The sequence below is a fragment of the Hyperolius riggenbachi genome, chromosome 3 (assembly GCF_040937935.1).
Source record: "Hyperolius riggenbachi isolate aHypRig1 chromosome 3, aHypRig1.pri, whole genome shotgun sequence".
Lineage (NCBI taxonomy): Eukaryota > Metazoa > Chordata > Amphibia > Anura > Hyperoliidae > Hyperolius > Hyperolius riggenbachi.
The window spans coordinates 219,966,585-219,992,845 of NC_090648.1; the positions used below are offsets into that span (position 1 = coordinate 219,966,585).

Sequence of the window (26,261 nt, forward strand, 5' to 3'; positions counted from 1 at the left end):
CGCCCTGCTGATAAAGGAGGGGGTATAGTGATACAGGATACAGATGTATATCAAGCGGAGGCACTGAGACTGTTGAGTGACCCAGAGACATATCGCGTCTTGGGTCAGGACCCTACAGTCAAATTTGCAAGAGAAATGGAGAAATTACTGGACGAAGGACTACAAGGGGAAGTTTTAAATCAGAAGGAATATGACTTCTTAAATATTAAATTTCCCAGGAAGCCGCTGTTTTATCATCTGCCAAAGGTGCATAAGGACCTGGGAAACCCCCCCGGCCGACCAATTGTGTCGGGTGTAAATTCCCTGACAGCAAACCTTTCAAGATATGTAGATACCTTTTTACAAAAATCAGTCAGAAAGACAAAGGCATACATTGAAGATACTAAACATATTTTGAACGCCTTGGAAGGTTTGCAGTGGGGAGGGGGCTGGATACTATGCACTATGGATGTAGCATCCCTATATACTATTATACATCATGACAGGGGATTGGAGGCGGTTGACTACTATCTGAGTAAGGATGAGGAGATATGCATATCACAAAAGAATTTTATCCTGAAAGCAATAAGATTCATATTGGAACATAACTACTTCCAATACGAAGAAAAATGGTATCTACAGGTCGGTGGGACGGCGATGGGGACCAGGTTCGCACCGGCCTATGCTAATCTATTTATGTCCTATTGGGAGGAACTCTATGTTTATGGGGTGCGGGGCCCTGGTGCGGACCTGGTCCTGTGGCGTCGTTTCATCGACGATGTGTTGATGGTGTGGAAAGGAGACGCTCAGTCATTGGAGAAATATGTGAATGACATTAATACGAATGACTGGAACATCAGGTTCACTGTGGATATCAGTAAACATAGGGTGAATTTTTTGGACTTGGAAGTGTTCGTGGCAAATGACTCTCTAAACACTAAAACCTTTCAAAAAAACGTTGATGTCAATAGTTACATTTTATACACTAGCTGCCATTTGCCACGTTGGTTAAACAATATCCCCAAGGGGCAGTTCACGAGACTCAGACGTAATTGTACGAACATAGACGACTATGATAAAGAATCTGAAAAGCTCGTGGACTGCTTCCTTGATAAGGGATATCCTAACGAAAAGGTATATCGATCACAAGAAGAAATAAGACAAAAAGAACGCAACCAGTTGCTGGGTTCTAGAAATGTGCGGGACTGGAATAGTGTGGAGGGTAATGAATTTAATGTGGTGCTACAATATACGGCCCAATCAAAAAAGGTTGTGAATATATTCCAGAAACATTGGGATGTCCTTAAAGAAGATAAGATACTGGGTGAGAGACTGCCAGATAGACCCAAAGTGATCTTTAAAAAGGCTCCGAATTTGGGGCTATCTATAGCCACAGCGGCAAATGAGGGGCCCCCCCCAAAGGGTAGTGGAGTTAGAGATAGAGGCGGTTTTGTAAGATGTGGAACTTGTCTGAACTGTAGAAGGACTAGTAATCCAGGTAGGATAATGGAAATTGAGGCACTGGATATGGTGAAATATAAGATTAGAGATTTTATCACTTGCACTTCAGTGGGGGTGATTTATTGCATCCAGTGTCCTTGCCATAAGAGGTACATTGGGAGAACCAAGAGGTCCCTTCAAAGACGGGTGGGGGAACACTTTAATAATATTGAAAAGAAGGATGAAGGGCACCCACTCTCTAAACACTATAAGGAACAACATAATGGGAGTGTAAGGGGTACAATATTTTTTGGGGTAGAAATAGTGGAACCTGACCAGAGAGGGGGCAATTATATTCATAAGATGTCCAGAAATGAATCGAAGTGGATTTTTTTACTAGATACCTTGATTCCAAAGGGATTAAATAGCGAAATGGAATTTTTTGCATTTTTTTAGAAATTAAGCTCCAATGAGTGAAGGGGAGTGCTGCACCATATAGAGAGTGGGGGAAGGTTGATTATTTAAACTGGAAAATATTGATATTTGATTTATGGGAGATGCTAAGGGATTATGAATACATTGGAATTGTGTGAATGAATAAGTATGGTGTGCTTCTATTCACATTTTTATTTTATTTATTTATTTTTTATTTTTTATTTATATTTATTTATTTTTTTGAAACAGGATGATAACAGGTTACTAACGGGTCACTACTAGAGTTTTTTATTGTAGTACGCTTTTTACATAAAAATACTAGGGGGACCTCTCATGTGTGCTTCTCGGTTTCAAACAAATGAAATTGATAAGGATGAACTTTGCCCCCAATGACATAGGGAGGGGCGGATCTCTGTAAGATATATATGAATGAAGATGGCGGATGGCTCCACAAGCTGGAAACCCTCCTGAGGAAGGCCACCGTTTTAGTGGCTGAAACGCGTAGAGGTGCAGAGTCATTGTTGCTGTCTGTGGGCAACACTTTATTGCTGGACTACTGTGGGCACAAGGTCTGAACTAGGTAGGCAGCTTGCGCGCAGCTGCCGCCTGAGTGCAAAAGTTCAGAGACCTTAAGGTGACGTCACCATCTGTAAACTAAGCCCAGCGAAGCCGGACCTGGCGGAAGTACTGAGTAAGCGACCCGCTGTATCTATTGGCGGAAGTGACGCGCTCTGAACGAACCCGCCGATGAGAGGTTGATGTGTGGCAAGAAGCCGGAACTTGGAGCTATCGCCACCGCCATTGGACTGTGTAAGCAGAACGGAGGAACATCATCCGAACCTTAAGAGGTGTGAGGACACACATGGGGGAATACGTGAGTTTTGTACAATCTGCCCCAGCATTAGTATTTTGACACACGCAGTGCGTGTATTAACATTCCGACAAGGAACTGTATACTGGACTATATATTACCTGTGCGGAGTGTTGGATGGAAATCTATTTTTTATAAGGAAACTGACATTAGCGTCACTCAAATACAGCTGAAAGGATACATATGCTTCTATAAGGAGAGCAATAACTCATTATCTCCTGTATTGCCCGATATATTTTATATCTTTTATATATTTCTTATTTCTCTTTTTTACATTTTTTCTTTTTATTTTCTGTGTCATTTTTAGAAGGGCCCTTCTGAATGCGTGAGGAATGAGTGGCATATTGAATGTTTAGGCAGCAGACCTGCGTCCGAAGTGTGTATTTTAGATCATTACTAATAAATGTCTTTTGGTGACTCCCTAGCGCGTGTTATTTGTATCTAAAATTGTGTTAAATAGGAACTCCATGCATGTATAGTTATGTGGTTGGGTGCATAAAATCAGTGCATTATCATAGGTTTTAACAAAGACATCTGCATTAGGTGTGATTTTATATTCTATAATTACATTGACATTGCTTGAATATAGTAAATACATTTGTGGATTTTTTGTGCTACCATTTTTTAATTTTCAAATATAAATGTGAATGAGCCCACTGATCAACATGGGTTATCACATTTATTGCGAATCTGCAAGCAGGAAAACTACGCACAATTGTTCAAGTGTAAACCCTGCCTCAGGGTAGAACTCCTGAGTCATATAAAGAAGAATATTCACAAAGCCTTCTGTTTTATGAAGAAAAAAAAAATGTACCGTACTAGTCATTGCATTTGAACAGGAGCTTTTTGGTTTCTTTTAAACGTCTACAAAAAGAAATAAAAAAAAAAATCCTAGATTTCTAGTTTTCCAGAACTTATCCAGGTACTCTAACACAGCCACCTTAAAGTGAACCAGAGACGAAGCACCCTCATGTATTTTACCATATAGATCAGTGGGGACAGAGAAAAAAAATCTACCATGCGTTCTGTTTCATTCTGCACTGCACAGCTTGTTTCTTATCAGACCTGATAAAATCCCATACTGAGCATTCAGTCTGGCTTTGCTACAATGACTCAGCTATAAGGATTCCTGAGCAGAGCCAGCAGGGGGCAGGCTTGGACTTGAAAAGACATGAGAGAACATGGACTGAGCTATAAATATTCCTGAACAAAGCCAGACTGAATGCTCGGTCTGAGATTTTATCAGGGATGAATAGAAGCAAACTGTGCAATGCAGAATGAAACAGAAATCAAGGTAGGTGTTTTCTCTAATGTTTCCACTGATATATATATATATATGGTAAAATACATGAGGGTGCTTTATCTCTGGTTCCCTTTAACAGAGGGACATTTCCATGCATGACTTGCACTAATAAAGGCCAAAAAGTTGAAACATCTGCCTGCAAGTTGCATCACAAGAATTGATTGGTACCCTGCTTAACCTCCCTGGCGGTTAATTTTTTTTTCCAAATTGAAAAAATGCTTTTTTTTTTAATTTTTTTTTTTGTTTCATGTAAAGCTACCAGAGTGGTAGCTACATGAAACACCACTAGAGGGCGCATGTGGCCCTCTAGTCCGATGATCGTCGCCGGCATCTATAGCAAACAGGGGAACGCGTTCCCCTGTTTGGCTTCTCCTGTCGCCATGGCGACGATCGGGATGACGTCATGGACGTCAGCCGACGTCCTGACGTCAGGCACACCCGATCCAGCCCATAGCGCTGCCCGGAACTCATTGATCCGGGCAGCGCAGGGCTCTGGCGGGGGGGCCCTCTTCAGCCGCTGCGTGCGGCCGATCGCCGCAGAGCGGCGGCGATCAAGCTGTGCGCGCGGCTAGCAAAGTGCTGGCTGCGCGCACAGCACTTTACATCATGTAAATCGCCCCACCAGGGGCTGAGATCTCCCCCTGCGCGGCATAGCCCGAGCTCAGCTCGGGCTTACCGCCAGGGAGGTTAAAGGATACATCCAAGCTAAATCAAAATCCACTTACCTGGGGCTTCCTCCAGCCCTTGGCATCCATCCTGTGCACTCGCTGAAGCTACAGTGGCTTCCAGAGTCCTCCGCTGCAGAAGCCGACCACGCCAGCTTCTTGTGCACTCCACCGCGTGGGTCACTTGGTCTGGCCGTCATCAGGTCTGTACTGCTCAGAGGACAACGGGAGCCACCGGAGCTGCGGCGAGGGCACAGGACGACTGCCAGGGCCTGGAGGAAGCGCCAGATAAGTGGATTTTGAGTTTTTATTTAGCTTGGACCTCTCCTTTAATAATGTGAAGTGAGGCATTATAGGAAAAACTTGTTGCTCAAGTAAAGCTGAATACTTCCAAACAACATCTGAGCTAAGGTGGTACAACTGTACTTGAAAGGGGGTCACAAAACTTTGTAAACTGTGGTCAGTCTGACAGATCTTGTTACTAATATTTATTATTATTATTCAGGCAAAAGATTGCCCTGCACTAAAAAAAATAAACAGTTATCTATTGAAAGTTTATCTGTGATGCAACCCGACAGATTAAACTGGTGGTAATGCAGAACATTATGAAAGAACTAGCAACTGCTGTGGGAAAGAACTAGCAACTCCTTTCAGGTATGGGCATATAGCAAACCCCCCCAAACACATCATACTCCAGTCTCTGCAGCCAGATGGGATATGGGGTGATCAAAATATAGATCAGTAAGGTTTTTGTGTGACTTAGGGGTTCATCAGTACAAGGCCCCAATTTGAGACAGAAAATGGTCAGGCAAGGAGGTAAAGCTGCAAAACATGTTACTTTAACACACGGTTAGCTGGTTTGCTTTAGGTATCAGATTACTCTGCTTGATAGTTTGCTTGTGTCAACAGCTTCACTTCTTTATGTACACAAGCCTGATATCATTTGAACGTATAAACTATAGTTTTCACATACCCTGTATCTTGATTTCTGCGATATGACTGTTTTCATCCCACACATTCATGCTGAAGGAATCCAGCTTGGCAAAAAGTTTGAAAGCAATCAAGCCCTTATCTTTGGACGTTTTTGTCGCTGATAATAAGAAAAAAAATATATAATTTCAGTGGACCACCTACGTCATAAACATGTCTCCTCCTCAAATTTAGTTGATATAAAGAAACAAATGATAGTGAAATCATCCACACCCAGGACATTGCCATAATCTATATAAAGTAATAGTTACCAGAACGTACAAACCTATGATGAGAAAGTAGCTAGAGAAAAACAGAACAAAACTACACTAAGCTGCAATTATAATTCTGGAGCAGCACAGGGATGATTAGGTATCCTGTTTGTTTATAAGGAAATAAGGTCAGTGAAAGCCATAAAGATATAAAAGCGCAAGATACTGTAATTCAAGTTCTAGTAGCAAATACTATTACATATACTGTGTCTATGCCACCCAGACTTCCCAGGCAATTTCAGACACTCCTCTGTATCCTGAACACAATCATTGTGGCTAAGCATGTCTATAGTACATAAAATGTCATAATTTTTATAAAATCCTCCAAGACATCATCTGCCCCTCAGCTGCATTTTTACATGAATCCTTTGCTAGTTACTGATAAATATTGGAAGATGAAGTTCTTGAGGTGGAGACAGATATAGATTTTTTTTAATTATAATTAATAATGTGATGTGGCTAGGATTATAACTGGAAGGGCAACAATGTCATATGTCAGTGCATGAAATGTCAATGGCTACAGGTCAATCAGTTGGAGACTTGTAGATGCAACAAAAGCTATGGAATTTATAAATGTACACACATCTTCCCTCGCTCTTTCTGGCCCTTATTTAATTCACTTTATCTCCTAACTTTTCTACCAGATCATCATTTTTTTCCCTTTGTTTAAAATCACTTTTCAGCACTCTGCAATTACAAAGGTACTGTCAGAAATATTCTGAGTAGTTTTTGCTGGTTAATGGCTTAAAGAGCAGCAGTCAGCCATACAATTAAAAAAAAAACAAAAAAAACACATATACAAGTAGATACATACTTGCTCTACTTACGTAACATATGTATTGCGCTGTCCACATTTTGATTTTAGTGATTTTTCTATAGAAAAAAAAATCCTTAGGATTTTCCATTTTGATTGTGTCTATCTTGAAGCCAATCCTGACATAATTTCCTCCCTTACTCTGTCTGTGTATCATTGCCCGCCCTCCTCTCAGTCTTCAGACACTCCCATCCAGCTCTGTAGTAGAAGTTGCATTGTCTCAGCATGAGAAATATTGGCCAATCAGAGAGGAACAGAGGTGTGTTAGGGGAAAACGGGAGGGGAAGAGGCTTCAGCCACTCAGGCTGCATTAGTTATGTCTGAGGGGACAGTAAAGAACAAAAAAAAAAAAAAAGAAAACCCAGCATGCCCTGCAACTTCCTTTGTGTGGCGGATGTACCAAATAAGAACCAGGGAAACTTAGGAATAATGTTTTATGGAGAAGAAAAGTAACCGTGATTTTTTACTTTTGGATTGCCTGGTTAGCATCCTTATTACTGGTTTACCAGATAAAAATAAATGATGTTTGATTTTATGCCTGTAATTTCTCCAAAATGATCCAGCACAGATTTTTTTTTTATCAGAAATTACTTTATTGGATCATTAAAACATACAAAAATATAGCTGCATAGCGGCCACTATGCAGCTATATTTTTGTATGTTTTAATGATCCAATAAAGTAATTTCTGATAAAAGAGCTGTGCTGGATCATTTTGGAGAAATGACACGCTATACCCTGTGGGTACAGGGGTGGATCCTCTACACACTTATCCCCAGCATCGCTTGTGTGTGATCTCATACACCTTTTCTGGTTACTGATTTTATGCCTGACAGATACACTTCAAAAGATATTTTATTGTTTAGGTGTGAAAATACTGTAGTTAAAACATTAAATTGAATAAGGACCTCTGTCTTTAAAGCCACCTGTCTTTTTCTCATCTCTCTTTCTGCATGTTGCTCATTTCTTTTTTCTCTTTCCCATTTTGGTACATCACATATTTTCTGTTTACGCCTTCTCTTGCTACACATCATAAACCTTTGCATATCATTCTTTGGAGATTAAACCCGTGTTCACATTGGTTTACTCTTAGTAGTTTATTATGTAGCAGTACCATACGTTTTATTTTTTTTCAAAATGTGTACTGCATACAACACGAACACATGAGAATGAATATCAGCATGATCTGACTGAATGATTTATACCTTTCAGAATAAAAATGGCCATTACCAGTAGTGAAAGGGTTAAAAAAAATGATCTGCCCCCACATTTCACGTTCAGTTGTAGGAAGCAAAGTGATAAGATTTACGCCATAACATCATAGCAGGAGAGGGATCCACAATGAACCAATATTTATCTTGGGTTTTACCTTTCTTGACAATAGAGTCTTTGTCCTGCTGTTTCTGTGCCGAGGCTGGCTCTGTCTTATCAGCAACACTGGGCATGGCATTTGTTACAAAGCTGATGGCAGACAGCAGTGCCTGAGAGTGAAGCAAGAGGTCCACAGATGAAAGGGCCACCTGTTGGAGACAGGGAAACGCTTATGGGACATACAGATCACTGGAAATCTGTATTCAATAAAAACCAAAAAACATGTAAATCATGAATATGACAACATTATGGAAAATTGAAGTGGGGTAATTCCTAAAACTACAAGCACCTTCTTAATTAAGCAAAATAAGCCTCTAGTAAGGAAAAAAAAACATGAAAACCAGTTTACAAAGCGTCTGAGTGATCATGCCAAGTACACATTAAACCTGTAGCAAAAGCGGAGCAGCCAGCCAGGGTCAGCTCCTGAATAAAAAAAAAAAAAAAAAAACTTCACCTGGCCAGAATACATACTGTATTTCAATCTTCCCATCAAAATATTAGATCTAAAATTGAAACCGGCCATTCGAAACTCAACGGTAATTTAGCCAGGTAAAAAAAAGAAAAAACAATGCAATCGAACACATATGGCATGAGTGAATCGTCATTTGCCCAACATTAGCAGTGCAACTACTAATCAGTGGGCCCCCTGGCAAAAGTTTGGGAGGGCCCACTGATTAGTCCAGCAAGAGGACCCATTTGCAAAGGGCCACATAACTGCGGCCATCACGACCCACCAATAATAGTGCACTCCACCAACCCATAGGGAGATTAAACGGGACCTCACACGAGCTCACGTCACTATAAAAAAAAACAGCTGCAGCGATCAGCCTGCCAGCGCCTGATTGGCACTGGCAGGCTGTTCTTTTGATTAATAATAAAAATGTAAATAGCACTGACATCTTGCGCAGCGCTGTACAGAGTATATTGTCCTGTCACTAACTGTCCCTCTGATGGGCTCACAATCTAATCCCTGCCATAGAAATGTAATTTTTACGTGGTGTAAGGCCAATTTAGGGAGGGGCGGAAGGGGGGGAGATATTAAAATGTAAACATGTAGGGCTTTTTTAATTTACCAAAAAAATAAATCAAAATTGCAGCAGCAGCAATCAGATACCTCTAAAATAAATCTCTATTTGTGAGAAGAAAAGGAGGTAAAATTCATTTGGGCGGTAAGTTGTGTGAAAGAGCAATAAATCGTTAACTTTGTCAAGTGCTGAATTATAAAAGTTTTTAAGTCATTCTTTTACTGTACATGCTAAAAAGTTTTAATCATTCACAATGTTTAATATATTTTATTGTGTCAAAATTGTTCTTGCACCAATGTGGTAAGTTAACGTGCAGGAATCCACTCTGGAGCAACAAGCAGTACGTAATGGAACTTCAAGATCCGCATCGTCAAAATAGTAATTTAATTAAGTATAAAAATTAAAACATGATAAAACAGCGACTCAGAGTGTTGGTCCATGAAGGTTTGAGAAAGGACTGTGGACGTCCAAAACGCCTGTGCGTCATCTTTGATCCACGCTATTTTATCATGTTTTAATTTTTATACTTAATAAAATTACTATTTTGACGGTGCGGATCTTGAAGTTCCATTAATATATTTTATTGGAAATGTAATACACTAAACTGGCGTTTCTGGCTAGGTTCTGTAGCCCCACTGCCTGCTCAGTTGACATTACAATTTTATTGAATAGAAAACTGTCCAAATTCATCACACTATCCCATCATCAACCACATGAAGTAGATGGGGAAAGAGCAAAAGCCAGTCTTTCTCAGACCATTACCTGACTCTCCCCGCTCCTCCTAACACGTACAACTCTTCTTTAATTATATTTACAGTTTACGATACTGTATCACCTTTTTATGGTAATACTCTGCTACTATCAGTGCCTAAGATGCCATTATAAATAAAACCGATAATGAAATGTAGTAGCCAATTTCGTCTTGGGGGGAGAATCTGTACAACATCTCATATCCCTGATACTTATGTAATGAGACACATAGGGAGAAGCTGCTCTACATGTGAGGTAGTCAGATGAAATGGGAGGAGCCGACCAGTGAGACCGAGTCCCAGGAAGGTTGGGAGGTCTTTGCTGATGTGGTCATAAACCCACAAATGTCTAAGTGCAGTTGCTGGACTGGATATTACTAAATTTATGAAGTTTAACACTGTGATTTAATAACTTGAGGTGTTACATTCACATGGCTGCTAAAGCTCAACAGTTTTAAAGCTGGAATACAGGATTTATTTCTTGGATTGTGAAGACCAACATAATCAAAGTGCTCATGTCCAAATAGTTTTTTTGGTCAAGAAGCTGGATGTGTGCATTGTGGTGGGTAATGCGTATTTGTTCCTAGAGTAATGGGACATTTGCTGATAACTGTACATGCGTTTAAGCAAGTTCACCATTCTTGCTTGTAACCATAAAGGACAACTGTAACGAGAGGGTTATGGAGGCTGCCATATTTATTCACTTTTAAGCAATACCCGTTGACTGTCTATCCTGCTGATCCTCTGCTTCTAATACTTTTAGCCATAGACCCTGAACAAGCATGAAGCAGGTCAGGCGTTTCTGACATTGTCAGATCAAACAAGATTAGCTGCATACTTGCTTCTGGTGCTCTGCAGACACTACTGCAGTCAAATAGATCAGGAGGGCTGCCAGGCAACTGGCACAGTTTAAAAGGAAATAAATATGGGAGCCTCCATATCCCTCTCACTTCAGCTGTCCCTTAACATGTACAACACCAGCCCCAGTTTCATCATTTTTTCCTTAGGTGGGAATGGCTATTTGTGTTTCTAGGTTTTTGCCCTCTATCATGGCTGTTTACATTAGAGCGAATTAGAGATAAGGACTGCAAGGCTGTCTTGAACAACGTTTCTTGTACTCATTTCCAAAACTGTACCTTCAAAGTCTGCTCTGTATTCTCAAATGTAGTTTGAAAATCTGGACCATTTTTGTCAGCCTATATTAAAAACAACAAAACACATGAATTTAAGTTACTGTAAGTGTATACAAAGAATTCTACACAATAGCACTTATAAGGTACATGCATAGTCATATAATGCTAGACTGCGGAAGGATGCTACTATGACAATTACCTGAAACATTATCTGCACAGATTAAATATCCTTACCTTAACATATTCCACTTTCAAAAGGTCAGATCCTTCATTATCTGAAGAATTAATTAAATGAAGAGGCGGTTTGGAAAGACCTGCAACATTAATAGAACTGTATTAAGATTAATGTTCAGCCCAGGTAATTTTCAGTGTGTTTACAGATCGGAGAACCACGCAGTGTAAAAAGGCCACAGGTTTGGGGATTGACTAAATTAGCAATTAGTCTGTTCTCAGCCAGATCAGGTGATGATCTCATAACTGCCAATGTTTCAGGACACTGGCTTCAATTCATCAAGCATTACCGCATTCGGTAATGCTGAAAACAGCTGACTTAACGGAGCACTTTAGAAAATGTTAATTCATCAAAGCGGTTACCGAATGAGAAGCTGAAATGACAGAGCAATGAGATAAATTACCGACATGTGCTCAACACATGTCAGCAAATGTCAGTAAATGTTAATTCATCAAGGTTACCACATTCGCTAACACATTCGGTGATTATCTCCAGCTCTCCCCTGTCTTTACAGGCTTCCAAAGCCTTCTGTGTGAATGTTTTCATGATTAGCAGGAGCAGGCAGCCAATAGAAACAGCCCCTGTTCTCCTGCAAGTGCTGCTGATAGGTGCTGATAGGTCACACAGGCTTCTCAACACAAGCTTTCAGACCCCCCAGGCAGTGATCAGAGGGAACGGGACAAAAGATATCCCCAGATACCCTTCGGTGGTGTAACCCTTTGAGTCCCTGTTTGAAAATGCAAAGATGCTGGTGGTGAAATCACCAAGCATGGCATTTGTAATGTCTCCAGGAAGTTCATCTACGTTGTGCCAAATAAGTAAAATGCTAAGAAAGACTGATTTATACTCAGAGCAGCAGAGGCAGTATAAATAACAGTAAATATAACACATGTTTACATCTAAAGGGATGTCTGGATGCCTTCTATTGTAATCAGCTTGTAACAACACAGGAACATTCCAAGCTGCTCTGCACCACTCTGCTGTTATCAAACAGCCTTTGATGAATTGAAGCCTAGTAGTTCGGTAACTTAACGAACCTCTACCACACATGTGAAAATATTGATGAATTAGCACAGTGAAGTGTAAAATACCGAATGCGGTATTTTAAGGACTTAGATTTTGTTATCGAACACCCTTTGATGAATTGAAGCCACTGATTCTCAGGGAAAGGATTGTTGACAATGTTGAACATATGAATTAAGGTTTAAAAAATAGATAGAGAAACAATCTTTCCGTATGCAGTGTGGTCACATATCAGGCATTGTGATGTTTAGCACAAACTGCATGCATGTCCCCTTCACAGATTTCCTGGGAGCTTGCAGCTAGAACCACACCTCTTCATGGCAGAGGCAAGCCCTTTAATTGCATTATTTATTATGCCTCACTCACTATACAATGCCTAATCCATCTTCAACCATGTTTAGAGCCCAGTTTTAGGGCTCGTTTCCACTATCGCGAATCCGCATGTGTCCAACACATGCGGATTCGCACATGTAATGCAAGTGGATGGGCCTATTTCCACTGTAGCGTTGTTGAGGTGCGTTTTTTTCAGCGGTAAAAAAACGCACAAAAGAGTCAACGAATTCGCCTGCGAGTGGAATGCATGCGAATCGCCGCTAATGTATTTAATAGGGAAATCGCATGCGGCTTTGTCATGAGGATTTCCCCGCGATTTCGCATGCGATTTCGCATGAAAGCCAATGGAACTTAACACAGGCAGTGACATGGTTAAATTCGCATGGCTCCTTGCCATGCGAAATCGCGGGGAAATCCGCATGGGGAAACGCAGCCGCATGCGATTTCTTCAGCGGTGGAATCCAGGCGATTCCGCACCGCTACAGTGGAAACAAGCCCTTATCAGAATCAGTGAAACTGAGACAAAAGAATTGTTGGGAGAATGTACACACAAGCGCAAAAAATGTGAAAAGAAGATAGTGCTTTTTACCATTAATATCATAGTAGTCCAAAGAAATTTTCCTCAGATAGGACACAGCTTGTAAATTGTAGGTCTTAATGCAAGCTTCTGTACCCAACTGTTGTATACTAAACACCAGGACTGTATTCTCTTGATTCTGTATTTGTTTGGTCAATTTTACTGTCGCCTAGGAGGAAAGCATAATGGAGATGGGAATATTACTTATTTTGTAATGCATGTTGTGAGTAGAAATAATACCACAATACGCAGGTGTCAAACTCAAGGCCCGCGGGCTGAATCTGCTCCTTCCTTACCATTTTATGTGACCCTCCTGAGCTTCAAAATGTGCATTATTGTAAGCAGTAAAAGAATGACAGCACACTACCACCCCATCCAAAGGACCACACCCAGGGCCGGATTACCGACCAGGCAACAAAAGCAGTCGCTTGGGGCCACATTCAGAGTCAAAGGGGCCCCATCAGCACATAAACCAACCCTTGCCATCCTGTCAGCGGTGGATGGATGGTATAATGGTTAAAGGGACTCTGAGCAGTGTAGTAACTATGGAAAGATGCATATCATTTTAAAGCTCTCTTTCTCCTCTTTCCAATGATATATAAACCGCTGCCCTATACCTTTTAGTTTTCGCTATTTTCGTGGCCACGGCACGCTATTTTCGTGGCCACGGCAATTTCGATCGCAGTTTATCTATCATTGGAAAGAGGAGAAAGAGAGCTTCAAAATGATATGCATCTTTCCATAGTTACATTGTATTACACAGGACGACTTTTCTCCAAAGTTGGCAGCTCGATTCAGCACAATGCAATGAAATATAAGGAACCCAGGGGGATATAATTACAAACATCATGCTGGTAGGTGTGAGGATGTAATTAATTAGTTGTGGGTATGCTTAAAGGCATACCCACAGGCACTGCTCGGAGCCCCTTTAAGGTCTCTGCCTCTGACACATGAGACCAGGGTTCGAATCTCGGCTCTGCCTGTTCAGTAAGCCAGCACCTATTCAGTAGGAGACCTTAGGCAAGTCTCTCTAACACTGCTACTGCCTATAGGGCGTGTCCTAGTGGCTGCAGATGTCTTGTCTTTTCAAATGATGCCGTGCGCTGCTGATTGTCTTCAGAGCCAGGCTCTCCTCCTAGGTCCCACTTCTGCTACTGTGCGCTCTGCCGCGCCCACTCCTCCCTCTCTTCCCACAGAGAACCACAGCTGCAGCAAGAATGATCACTCACCTAGCCATGATCCAAGCGATAGAAATCCTATCATCTGAAACCCATCTGTCTCTTCTACAGTGCAGCCGCTCGCTCTGAACTTCCTGATTCTCAGATCAGACAGGAAGTAGGAAGTAGTAATAGTAGTAGTAACAGAGCGGCAGCACTCTAGAGGAGACAGATGGGCTCCGGGTTATGGGACCTCTATTGCTTGGATCGCAATAGGGGAATGTGAGTCATCTGGTGCTGTCATTCTCCCCCGCTGCGGCTGCCTTCTCTGCTGGACTATCGTACTCACTGGAATGGAGGCTGCACTGTGGCTGTCTAGTTTGGGAGGAAATCGGTTGTTCGGTGGTGGGGGTGGTTATGTAATTCTGTCTGGGGAACGGCTTCCAGTTTGGCGGTGTCCAGAGCTTTCTGCTATTGCCAGGCTGGAGATGCAGGGGGAAAGTGCTGCTGCTGTGATATCTGGCGCCCTCTTCACAGTGGTGCCCCAGCCCCTGAGTGCAAATGTCCCAGCCATTCATCTCACACTCTGCATTTTACCGCTGCTATTCCCTGCATTGTGCACCCACAGAGGAAAGCGGGCTGTTACCCACAGCAACCAGTAGCTCGGCTGCCCCAGTGTGTGCGGCATGTTGCTGTGCAGCTGCATCTTCTGATTCTATTAGGACATGATGGGGGGGGGGGGGGGGGGGCAAATCAGTTACTTTGCTTAGGGCCCCATTTAGCCTTAATCCGGCTCTGACCACACCCGTGACTGTCTCTGGTCTAAACTGTCAGTTTGAGGCAGAGCACAGCAACAGCCCACAGGACCTACCAGTGGAATTAGTATCGGGGCCCCCACCCTGGATAAAGAATACCCCTATGTGGCTGGTAACACACATGTCTGCGGACCTCCCTCCTGGCACCTTCTACCCACATAGAGTAGTACAGTGGAGCATTTTCTGTTCTACCTGAGAGAGTGAGCCAGAGGTATGCAGCATAGAGCATGTGTCTGTCGGGAAGAACAGAGGTGCCCCAAGTAGCAGCGGAGCAGGTAAATATTAAGACTACTGCACCACTCTGCAGAATGGGGAGGAGAGTGCCATATCACCAAGCCCCACTCCCTCCATGCTCACTATAGTTTTGCCTCTTTTCCTGTTCAATAAATCTTAACCACTTTACCCCCAGCGGTACGAATTTCTCCGCCCCTTTTTTCTCCCCTAAAAAACCAGGGACGGAGAAATCCGTACCTTCCGCGCTACCGCCGCTGTCCGCGCTCCCGCCGCTCGTGCACGTGCACCCGCCGCTCGTGCACGCCGCCGCCCGCTTGCTCGGAGATCAATGAACGGGAAAATCCATTCCCGTTCGTTGATCTAGCCCCCGCAATGATTTGCTGCTTCTTTCAGAAACAGCGAGATCATTGTGAGTCTCCCAGCCTCCTACTGCTTCCTGTAAGCATCCTTCCGGACGCTTACAGGTCGCATGTAAACAAACACTATGTGGCCATCTTGTGGCCAAATAGTAAACTACACCCTAAAAGCATTTTACATATTCAAACATTACATTTACACAATAAATTAACTCATTACCTCCCACACTCCCCAATTTTTATTTTTTTTTTGTAATTAAAAAAAAAACATACAATATAATAAAAAAGATAAATAGTTAGCTTAGGGACTGAACTTTTTAAATATTTATGTCAAGAGGGTATAACACTGTTACTTTATAAACTGCGGGCTTGTAATTAGGGATAGAAACAAAACTGAAAAAAAAAAGCACCTTTATTTCCAAATAAAATATTGTCGCCAAACATTGTGATAGGGACATAATTTAAATGGTTTTATAACCGGGACAAATGGGTTAATACATTTCATGGGTTTTAATTACAGTAGCATGCTTTATTTAAAAACTATAATGGCCGAAAACTGAAAAATAATAATTGTTTCCCACATTTTTTCCTATTTCCCCATTAAAACACATTTAGAATAAAATAATTCTTGGCATAATGTCCTACCTAAAGAAAGCCTAATTGGTGGCGAAAAAAACAAGATATAGTTCATTTCATTGGGATAAGTAATAATAAAGTTATAGACGAATGAATGGAAGGAGCGCTGAAAGGTGAAAATTGCTCTGGTGGTCAGGGGGTAAAACCCCTCAGTGGTGAAGTGGTTAACAGTTTGGTCAGCGGCTTAGATTAGGTTTTAGATTTTGGTCCCTTACATAATTGAGTTCGACACCCCTGCCATAATACAACAAGTAAGGGTCCCTTTTTAGTTGTCCATATAAAAGTTGTTACTGATAATGCGGTACCATTGATCCCCCCAAAAATGTCATGCACCTCCCCCCCACTAAATTAGCACAGACAGGTGCCATCTTGTCTAACAACAAAATATCCAGTTCAATCTGTAAGCACACATTGCTATTTGTAGATTACCAGATTACTACTACACAGCTTTTCACTTTTCTGCCTTGGATCAGTGACTGTTAAGCCTTTAAAGACAAAATTAAACTATATAGACTTACTTCCTTTACTTCAAATTTTAAGGTCAGATCAGTCAGTTCCATTGGGGTAGCGTCTGCGTCACCCTTGGCCGACGGCACTTTCTCTATAGGTTTAATTTTTATAGCTGCAGTAGCATCATCCCTAGTATCAAAAAACTCTTCATCTGAGTCTGCAAGCATACAATAATCATAGGTAAGTGTAAGTATGAAGTGATCTGTCACAAATTACTTTATCACTGAGGAAGGAAAGACATCAAAGCTATCATTTCTACAAAATCATTGTGTCGTCTTTTCAGAAATTTTTTTATTTATAAATACTTACAATAAATAAAATAAATATCAGGTTATTTATATATAAAAAAAAAATCAATGGGGAACAAATTCTCTTTATATGGAATAAAGTCCCATTGAGGAGGCAGACATTGTGATTTACAAGTCACAGTTGCTACCAGCCAATCTAATTCACCAGCAGCTGTGTTAACTGTTGAGGGCGCCAACTTCCCCTCTCGTTTGAAGCCAATTCACATGTTAGGAACAGTTTTCTAAAATACACTTGTCAGTTCGGTTCATGTCAGTTCAGTGTATGTATGTATGTATGTATGTATGTATGTATGTATGTATGTATGTATGTATGTATGTATGTATGTATGTATATTATATATTAAAAAAGGATTTCAATTAATACCTAGTAAAATAGTAAATCCATAATTTTAATAAGATGATAAAAAAAAATAAGTTAAAAATCGTAAAAGCTTCAAGAGCACTCTTAAACAAAACAGGATTAACCCACAATACATAGGTGAATGGAGTTGAATGGAGGGGAGAACATTTCTAGGTCAATTTTTTGTCATCTTCAGCCGATGGCAAAAAAGATAATAGTAAAAACTTGACATCTGACTTTTTAGGCTGAAGTGGGTAATTTGGGTGCACTACCCATTCAGTATATTGGGCACAGGCATATAATACAATGTCACTTGTGACTACAGCGGCAACGACAAAGTAATTTGGGTGCCGAAGTTCGGCTATTATATTGTCAAACTCCAGCTACTGGTGGGGTCAGTAAGAAGCATACTACATTTAACTACCAGGTAGCTGAACGCTGGAAATTGACCATGGGGGTTAGTACGGTAAGTGGCGCCCAGAGTTCAGCTATTAAGTAGCTGAACTCTAGACACCAGTGAAGCAAGGAGCAGGGATGAGTAAGCAGCGGGTTCCATGGACACTGGTGTTCGGCTATAATGTAGAACTTTGGATATTGGCAGAGGAAGCGGTGAGGTCAAGTAAACTGGCGCTTGGGATTTGGCCATTATGTTGCTGAACCTCAGATCGGCTGCAATAAAGCTAATGTTAATGTTTGTGTTAGGCATAGGTAGAGGGGTTAATGTTACATAACTTCTAGGTGGTTTTACCTGATGAGAATTCCTCTAGGAAGAAAGACTTCTCAATATGTTGTTTTAACAATTTTTCTGGCCTTCTGGATAGTACAGGAACAGTAGCAATCTGCTTTTTAAACATAAAAGCAAAGCTTTAGTACTTGAATTCCTGCAAATGTTACACTTCATAATGTACAGTCATTTATGGTAAAATACTCAGTGCTCTACAGACAGAGTCACCTTTTTCTCCTTTGTAGTCGGAGTCATGTCCTGTTGTTGAGGAAGAGGGATGCTGTTAACCAGTTCAAACACTCCTTGGATGTTATCATGAGACATTTTCAAGCACAATAATGGCAACACTCCAGACACTTTAAACCTGAAATGAACAAGAGCAAAAAGCCTGTAGCACCTGCTAAAACCACAGGCTGACAGAGTTCCAAGAAACAACGAGACAGCACGCATAACACAATTAACAAAATGTTCTCATGTGGTGAGCTACTAAAAGCTTTCCTAAAATAGTACCAAAATTATCTTTAAGTTCACCTTTGCAAATAACTTTGAGAATTCTTATTAACAGCAATGTACACAATATTGACAAAATTATTAGGACATCCCTTCATATCACACTGAATTCAGATCGGCATTCTGAGTCACTTTCATGGCCAAATGTGTATAAAAACAAGCACCTAGGCACGCAGAACGCTACAAACATCTGTGAAAGAATGGATTGCACGCCAGTGTGATACCATGATAGGAATGCATCCGTGCAGTAGGGCCCTTTTGCACTGTAAGTGCTTTAATACTTTTTGGGTTTGCAAGCCTTTTTGCAATGCGCAAGAACCCTAGCACACACTACAAAAAACACTACATAAAAATGCATGGTATCACAAAGCAAAGCAATCACATCACCAGGAGCTCGGTAGACAACTGCAATTTGAAGGTGAGTAGGTGCAGGGGGTATGAACTTCAATACTTGGAGAGAGGGGAGGAAAGAAGTAACAGTAGTGGGTTACTTAAAGAGAACCTGAACTGAAAGTAAATAGTCAAAATAACCATACACAGGTCATACTTACATCCTGTGTAGTCTAGTACTCCATCTCTTTCTCCTTTCCTGCATCCCATTTGTCCAATGATCAATAGATTTTTCCATCCTCCATTTTAAAAATGGCCATTACCCTTTAACAGCTTCCTGGTCAGCACAAAGGTAAACTGCAATATCACCCACTTGAGCCTTAGTGAAACATGGACATTACCTTACACATTCAGTTGCAACTGACAGCTGCTGATATATAACTGACAGCAACTAGTATATTTCAGTTCTGACAAAATATTTTCAGAACTGAAAGGGATCACTGTAAGAAGAAAACTGTGAGCTTCTGAGAGCAACCGACAGTTAGGTTAGTGTGTAATATTCATTTGCAGCTACATCATGTGTTTATTTTAAATAATTTCCCTTGCTTCAGGTTCCCTTTAACCACTTTTATAAAAGTTCTATTTGTAAACCATTAGTGCAAATAGGATCCTACATAATAAACCTCCAGTGTCGTCCGTGTCCCTGTGTCCAGGGGGGCAGGCGTGTGCGCACATGCGCTGACATGTGTCGGTGGCGACGGTGACAGGGGCGGAAGGGGAGGGGAGATGTGAGGGAGACCTAGAGCACGTTATTTTAACAGGCTTGGACCTACTAGTGTTTACATAAATGTCCATTCTGCTGAAATACACATGCACGGGAGGCACATGCATTTTAACACTTCAATGGGCTCTATTCAAAAAACTTCTCATAAATGACTTATTTATCACCTAATTAATAAAAATATCCTTTCAGCACATTTGCAAGCAAAATAATCACTCAAAGTAATTTGTTCGTGATTAACTTAATTTCATTATTACTTTTCTTACCTTTAAGGGGCACTACGGCGAAAAATTGTAAAATTTAAAATATGTGCAAACAGACAAATAAAAAATATGTTTTTTCCAGAGTAAAAGGAGCCATAAATTACTTTTCCCCTATGTTGCTGTCACTTACAGTAGGCAGTAGAAATCTTATATATAAGTGACAGGTTTTGGACTAGTTTATCTCTTCATAGGGGATTCTCAGCAAGGCTTTTATTCTTTATAAAGATATTCCCTAAAAAGGATTTATACAAAGATACTGGCCAGCTTCCCTGCTCGCTACACAGTTTTTTTGGCAGTTGGACAGAGCAACTGCCACTCACTAAGTGCTTTTGAAAATAAATATATCCCTGAGAATCCCCTATAAAGAGATGGACTAGTCCAAAACCTGTCGCTTCTGTCAAATTTCTACAACCTACTGTAAGTGACAGCAACATAGGAGAAAAGTAATTTATGGCTCATTTTACTCTGGAAAAAAATGTACTTATTTGTATATGTTTGTACACATTAAATTTTACAGTTTTTTGCTGTAGTGCCCCTTTAATTATATTATATTTTTGCTCTTTGGGGGCTTAAAAATGTAACATACTGTATATGAGGTGAAAACAGAGGAAGACAGGTGAAAAAGCTTTGTGAATCATGCCCAATGTGTGGCATGAAGTGGTTAAATGAGTAGAATTCACAAAGGAGAAAGCCTAACTCATCACAATGCCTGATACCACTTCTTGAGTAATGGCCATTTATGGGCAAGAGCACGAGTACATTTTCTTTTTAAATTGCTCATTCTGAATGTATACTAGGCACACAAGTAATTCATTCTTGAGCACGCCACAGGCGCCCTTTAAGTAAAGAAAATAAAATAGCATTTGACACTTACCTGGGCATTCTGCTGTCCCGCTCTACCATAGCTTTTCCAAGCTGCAAATCAATATCTATAGGCTGTAGAATATGGAGGGGGGAGGAATCCAAACTACGAGCCTTCTTCCAATCCTGTCCTGCAGTCATAGAACAAAATATTGATTCTCATGGCCAAATTTAAAAGTTTGAGGACCAGATAAGAGCTTAAAAATACACTTAGCATGTCAATTTTCTTGTGCAGATAGCCACCTACTTACAAATGGCTCACGTTACAAACGTTTCACACACACAAAGTTGTGCTGACTTACAAAACATTCTGTACTGTTTGTTATTAGACATTTTTGTTATTACAAGTTGCAGTATAATATAAACTACTGTTTGTTTAACCCTTTCAGTAAGAGCTCTCTGTGGCCCCTTAAGGACCAGAGCCTTTGTTTTCACAGAATCCGTGTTCTGATCAACGTGATTGGCTCACAGTAATCAAGGTCAGGAGCCAATGAAATAAGCTACTGGCATCTGGTATTACAGGAGCCAATTAAATTTGCTTCTGACCAGCATACGACATTATGACAGCTGAGTGGGCAAAGTGCAGAGGGGACAGATTGAATGGAGTGCCCAGAACGCGTGGATACGATTGAATAAAATCTACATTCTGGCAGGGATAACAGGCAGTAAACAGTAGATATCAATCAGCTACATTCGGAAGCAAATAAATCACATTGTAAACAACCAAAAACATTGATCATACTTAACATTCAAATCTACAGTGGTCTGAAAGTGAATCATTTACCAACACATATTAATATGTATAACAAATTGCATGTAGAAAAAGGAATGTATAACACATGACTCTACGTATAATAAATCTCCAGTAACAACCTGACTAAGTAGGGGACTACCTATATCTGAAATTAATCCTAACACGTAATTGCTTGTAAACAAAATAAACTATTCAGCACAGTGGGAGCAAAGGGTACTTTAAAAAAGTTGTTCTTTTGCCTACCATTTAAAGATTTTTTTTACATGCTGAAAAGGTATTTTGCAGATAACAAAACTTATCAGTGGATCAATTTCTGCAGAAAAAAGACCAGAGTATTTACTTCTGCACCAGTGTTTTGTTGTAGATCATCTATGAATCACAGTAGAAATCCTTAAAACGTAGTAAATAACTGCTGTTGGCTAAATTGAAAAATATGTGCATTGCTTGGCTGAATGTCAGTGACGATCCCTCTCTGATTGTGCGAGGCAGTGAGCACCAGCACAGTGAGTGGGAGAAAGTTCACGTCAGAAGATTCTCACTCCAGAGGTTTGAAGTTTTATTCATGCTTGCTGATCAATTAGTGTGAGGTGAAGTGCAACAGTGTGACAGATCTTTTACATAACTGGACGGAGACTAGAATATTTTTTTTCCCGTTGCCCTTTCTTGACTATTATTCATTAACTTTCTGATGGTGATTAATACCTAAAACGCACTAGTAAAACAAACTGCCTGATTTAAAGAGGCAATGCAAGAGCACAAATTGTGCTTATAGTCCGAGCAGTTAAAGATAAACCGTAACCAAGAATTGAACTTCATCCCAATCAGTAGCTGATACCCCCTTTCCCGTGAGAAATCTTTTCCTTTTCACAAATGGATCATCATGGGGTTCTGTATGGCCGATATTGTGGTGAAACCATCAGCAATCCAGTATACCTCAAAACAAAGCAGTCCCCATGTGTAAAATCAGCACAATTCATTCAAACATTAGCAACATATATCCATTATAAGCTGTAAAAAGCAATAAACACACCGCATATTCACCAGTTTTGCAGTGCAGTCACAGCCACTGCTAACAGCATCTATCTTTTTTATGAAAATAAAGTGTGTCTCCCTAAGCTCCGCCCTACCGGTTTCATAAGCAACGCAGACTCAGAGGCTTTATAGCTTTATATTTTTAATGTTTAAAGGTGTGTAGCGTCTCAAGAGGATCTGTGGCCTAGGATTGCCACAGGCATCACTTGAACATTGAGCACTTCGTGAATTAGATTGTATGTGTATGGGACTATAGGGTGAGTTTATCCGCAGCGCTCCACCGTACAAAGGACATTATAGGATCACGTGAGATTTTAAGCGCGGTTTACATTAATGCAATTTACGTTTATGACTAACCATTTAATATTTTTCACTTTGTGATTCAAAAGTTTAGAGGCAGAAATTTTGGACACTAGAGGCCATATGCATATCACTTTTTCTCCTGAGTTTACTCCTAGGTGATATTTTCAAACTTGTGAATAAAATGCCTTTTAGACCACCAGAAAACAAAAAAAATACTCAAAATAATTGATAGCACTTTCTCACCTACTTTTTGGCATTTTTTTTCAAATGCAAAGTGCTGAAAAGTTATTCTAAATTAAAGATGAACAGTTATCTCCTAGGAGAAAACTCAGGTGAAAAATGTAATTGCATATGGGCCTAGATTTTTAACTACCGGGATTTATTTTCAGTCAATGATCTGGCTTAAAAAGTTCATTTATGATGTCCACAGAATTAAGTTGGCCACACACTATGCAATCTAACTGTACAATTTTTATACAGCCTTACCAGCATCGATGTAGTATAACAGCCATAGATACACTGTGACTTGGATATATTTTTCAGTTTCAGTTTGATTGTACAGTCAGATTGCATGGTGTGTGGCCACCTTTAGTCATCAGAAAAATAAATTTGCTAAGATTTTAGTTAAGGTAGCTCAAACATGACAAAGGAAGGTAATCCAAGTAGCGAAAACCTGCTGTCCAAACTAACCATGTCAAATCAACACGTTCATCTATGGTTACTTCCCTCCCATAATTTATTCATTAAAAAGTCCCTAATAATGGAAGAAGCAAGGACTCCTGAGACTTTATCCTCTTTGATCCCAATTTGTTGTCGAGGTGGCACACTAAAGTGGACCTCGTGTACTGTGCAGCTCTAAGAAACATCTCCCACCCACAAAAGACACAATCTCTTAGCAGTATAGGCAATAGCAGACAACTCCCATCAAACAAGCGGAGGTACAGAGGCGCCAAAAGGATAAAACACGATAAATGTTTAAAATATTCAGGTGGCGGCGGTGGACCGACCACTCAGAAACAGACTTGATACTGTCGTAAGTAACAAAAAAGGTAATTTATTTACATACTCCACGAACAACAACAACAACGCGTTTCACGGGCACAATCCCGCTTCATCAGGCATTAAACAACGGGAGTATCATACAACTGTAGGTCTGAGACACACACAGAGGTGCCGAGCGTGTCTCAGACCTACAGTTGTATGATACTCCCGTTGTTTAATGCCTGATGAAGCGGGATTGTGCCCGTGAAACGCGTTGCTGTTATGGTTAGTTCAGTATGTAAATAAATTACCTTTTTTGTTACTTACGACAGTATCAAGTCTGTTTCTGAGTGGTCGGTCCACCGCCGCCACCTGAATATTTTAAACATTTATCGTGTTTTATCCTTTTGGCGCCTCTGTACCTCCACTTGTCAAGCATTCCACCCTCAGTGGAAGGGTGATAAACCCCTTTTCTTCTTCTTCAGAGAGCGACATCTTAATCCTGAGTGGGGACAGGTCTAATCTCCTCACCTGCCTATACAGTGGTTGCCATGGTGGCAACCAGGGCTGGGACAAGGTCCACAATCAACAGAGGCTGAGCTGCCCAAGTGCGCCCCCCCTGCTCCGTATGCTTACTGCGCATGTGCAGCTCTCTGATGACTGAGTGAGCAGTAAGCTTACAAAGATCAAACACATTGAATCCAACACAGGAGATGTCAGTGCTATGGAAATACATAATAATAATATGGTAGGATATTAGACTATGACTATGGTAGGATTAGATTGTAAGCTCCTCTGAGGACAGTCAGTGACATGACTATATACTCTGTATACAGTACTGCTGCAGAAGATGTCAGTGTTATATAAATACATAATATGGTAGGACACATTACACTATGGTAGGATTAGATTGTGAGCTCCTCTGGGGACAGTCAGTGACATGAATATGTACTCTGTATAGTGCTGCAGAACATGTCAATGTTATATAAATACATAATAATGTGAATATGGTAGGACATTAGACTATGGTTATGGCAGGATTAGATTGTGAGCTCCTCTGAGGCCAGTCAGTGACATGACTATGTACTCTGTAATGTGCTGCAGAAGATGTCGGTGCTATATAAATACATAAATAACATGGTAGGACATTAGACAATGGCTATGGTAGGATTAGAATGTGAGCTCCTCTGAGGACAGTCAGTGACATGACTATGTACTCTGTAAAGTGCTGCAGGAGATGTCAGTGCTATATAAATACATAATAATAATATGGCAGGACATTAGACTATGACTATGGTAGGATTAGAGTGTGAGCTCCTCTGAGGACAGTCAGTGACATGACTATGTACTCTGTAAAGTGCTGCAGAACATGTCAGTGCTATATAAATACATATTAATATGGTAGAGACTTTTTACACTATAACTATGGTAGGATTACAGTTTAAGCTCTGAGAATAATCAGCAATATTGCTATGTACTCTTCAAAGTGCTATGGAGGGCATCATCACTATATAAATACTTAAAGTGGCCATTAATTATACAATTCTCCAGATGATTGATCGTCTGATTTGATAACATTGATCAGAAACGATCTTTCGGACCCACTAATGGAAGAAAAGCTGCTATCCAATTTGCTCAGATTAATGGAATTGATACTTTTTTGGATCGATTCCATCAATTTGATCGAATTAGATATATCAGCAAGCTGTCATTAGTGGTCTAGGATGACTGATTGTCCGGAAAATTGTATCGGTAGTGGCCACTTTAAAGCGGACCTGAACTTCCTCTCTGCTCTAAAAGATAGGCAACAGTATAATAACCTTTAAAGAAAAAAATTTCGATGTTACAGCTGATACAAATCCTGCAATAAATCTGCAGTGTGTCTACTTCCTGCTTTCATGGAAGCAGACATTGCTAATATCCTGAGCTTTTAAATGAGCTTATATGTCTTATCTGCCATGGCAATCAGGTGGCACAGGGGTGAGATCAAACTACAACTTGTGATTAGTCACAGATGAGGGGGAATTAGACAGGCTAAACTCTCTAAATACATACAGGGTGCATTTCTCTGTTTTCCTTTGTCCTTGGGGGGGAGGTTAAAGGGGTTCTGTGGTGGTGTCCTGGGGTTAAATACAGACACTTACCTGGGGCTTCTATCAGCCCCCTGTAGCAGTAAT

General features: G+C 40.6%; 1 protein-coding gene across 5 annotated transcripts in view; it reads right to left on the bottom strand.

Annotated features, from left to right (window-relative positions):
* The window catches only part of VPS13C (vacuolar protein sorting 13 homolog C), a 390,940-nt gene that overhangs the window by 213,669 nt on the left and 151,010 nt on the right, over positions 1-26,261 (bottom strand). For 3 of the 5 annotated variants that reach the window (XM_068275764.1, XM_068275762.1, XM_068275766.1), the window contains 9 exons: positions 21,028-21,145; positions 18,498-18,633; positions 18,294-18,387; positions 16,906-17,054; positions 13,202-13,358; positions 11,259-11,338; positions 11,028-11,087; positions 8,116-8,266; positions 5,667-5,783 (listed from right to left, as the gene is read on the bottom strand). In XM_068275764.1, coding sequence (XP_068131865.1) covers positions 5,667-5,783; positions 8,116-8,266; positions 11,028-11,087; positions 11,259-11,338; positions 13,202-13,358; positions 16,906-17,054; positions 18,294-18,387; positions 18,498-18,633; positions 21,028-21,145 — 1,062 coding nt within the window. The remainder of the gene's footprint in view (positions 1-5,666; positions 5,784-8,115; positions 8,267-11,027; positions 11,088-11,258; positions 11,339-13,201; positions 13,359-16,905; positions 17,055-18,293; positions 18,388-18,497; positions 18,634-21,027; positions 21,146-26,261) is intronic. The other 2 variants (XM_068275765.1, XM_068275763.1) reach the window with 1 other exon arrangement.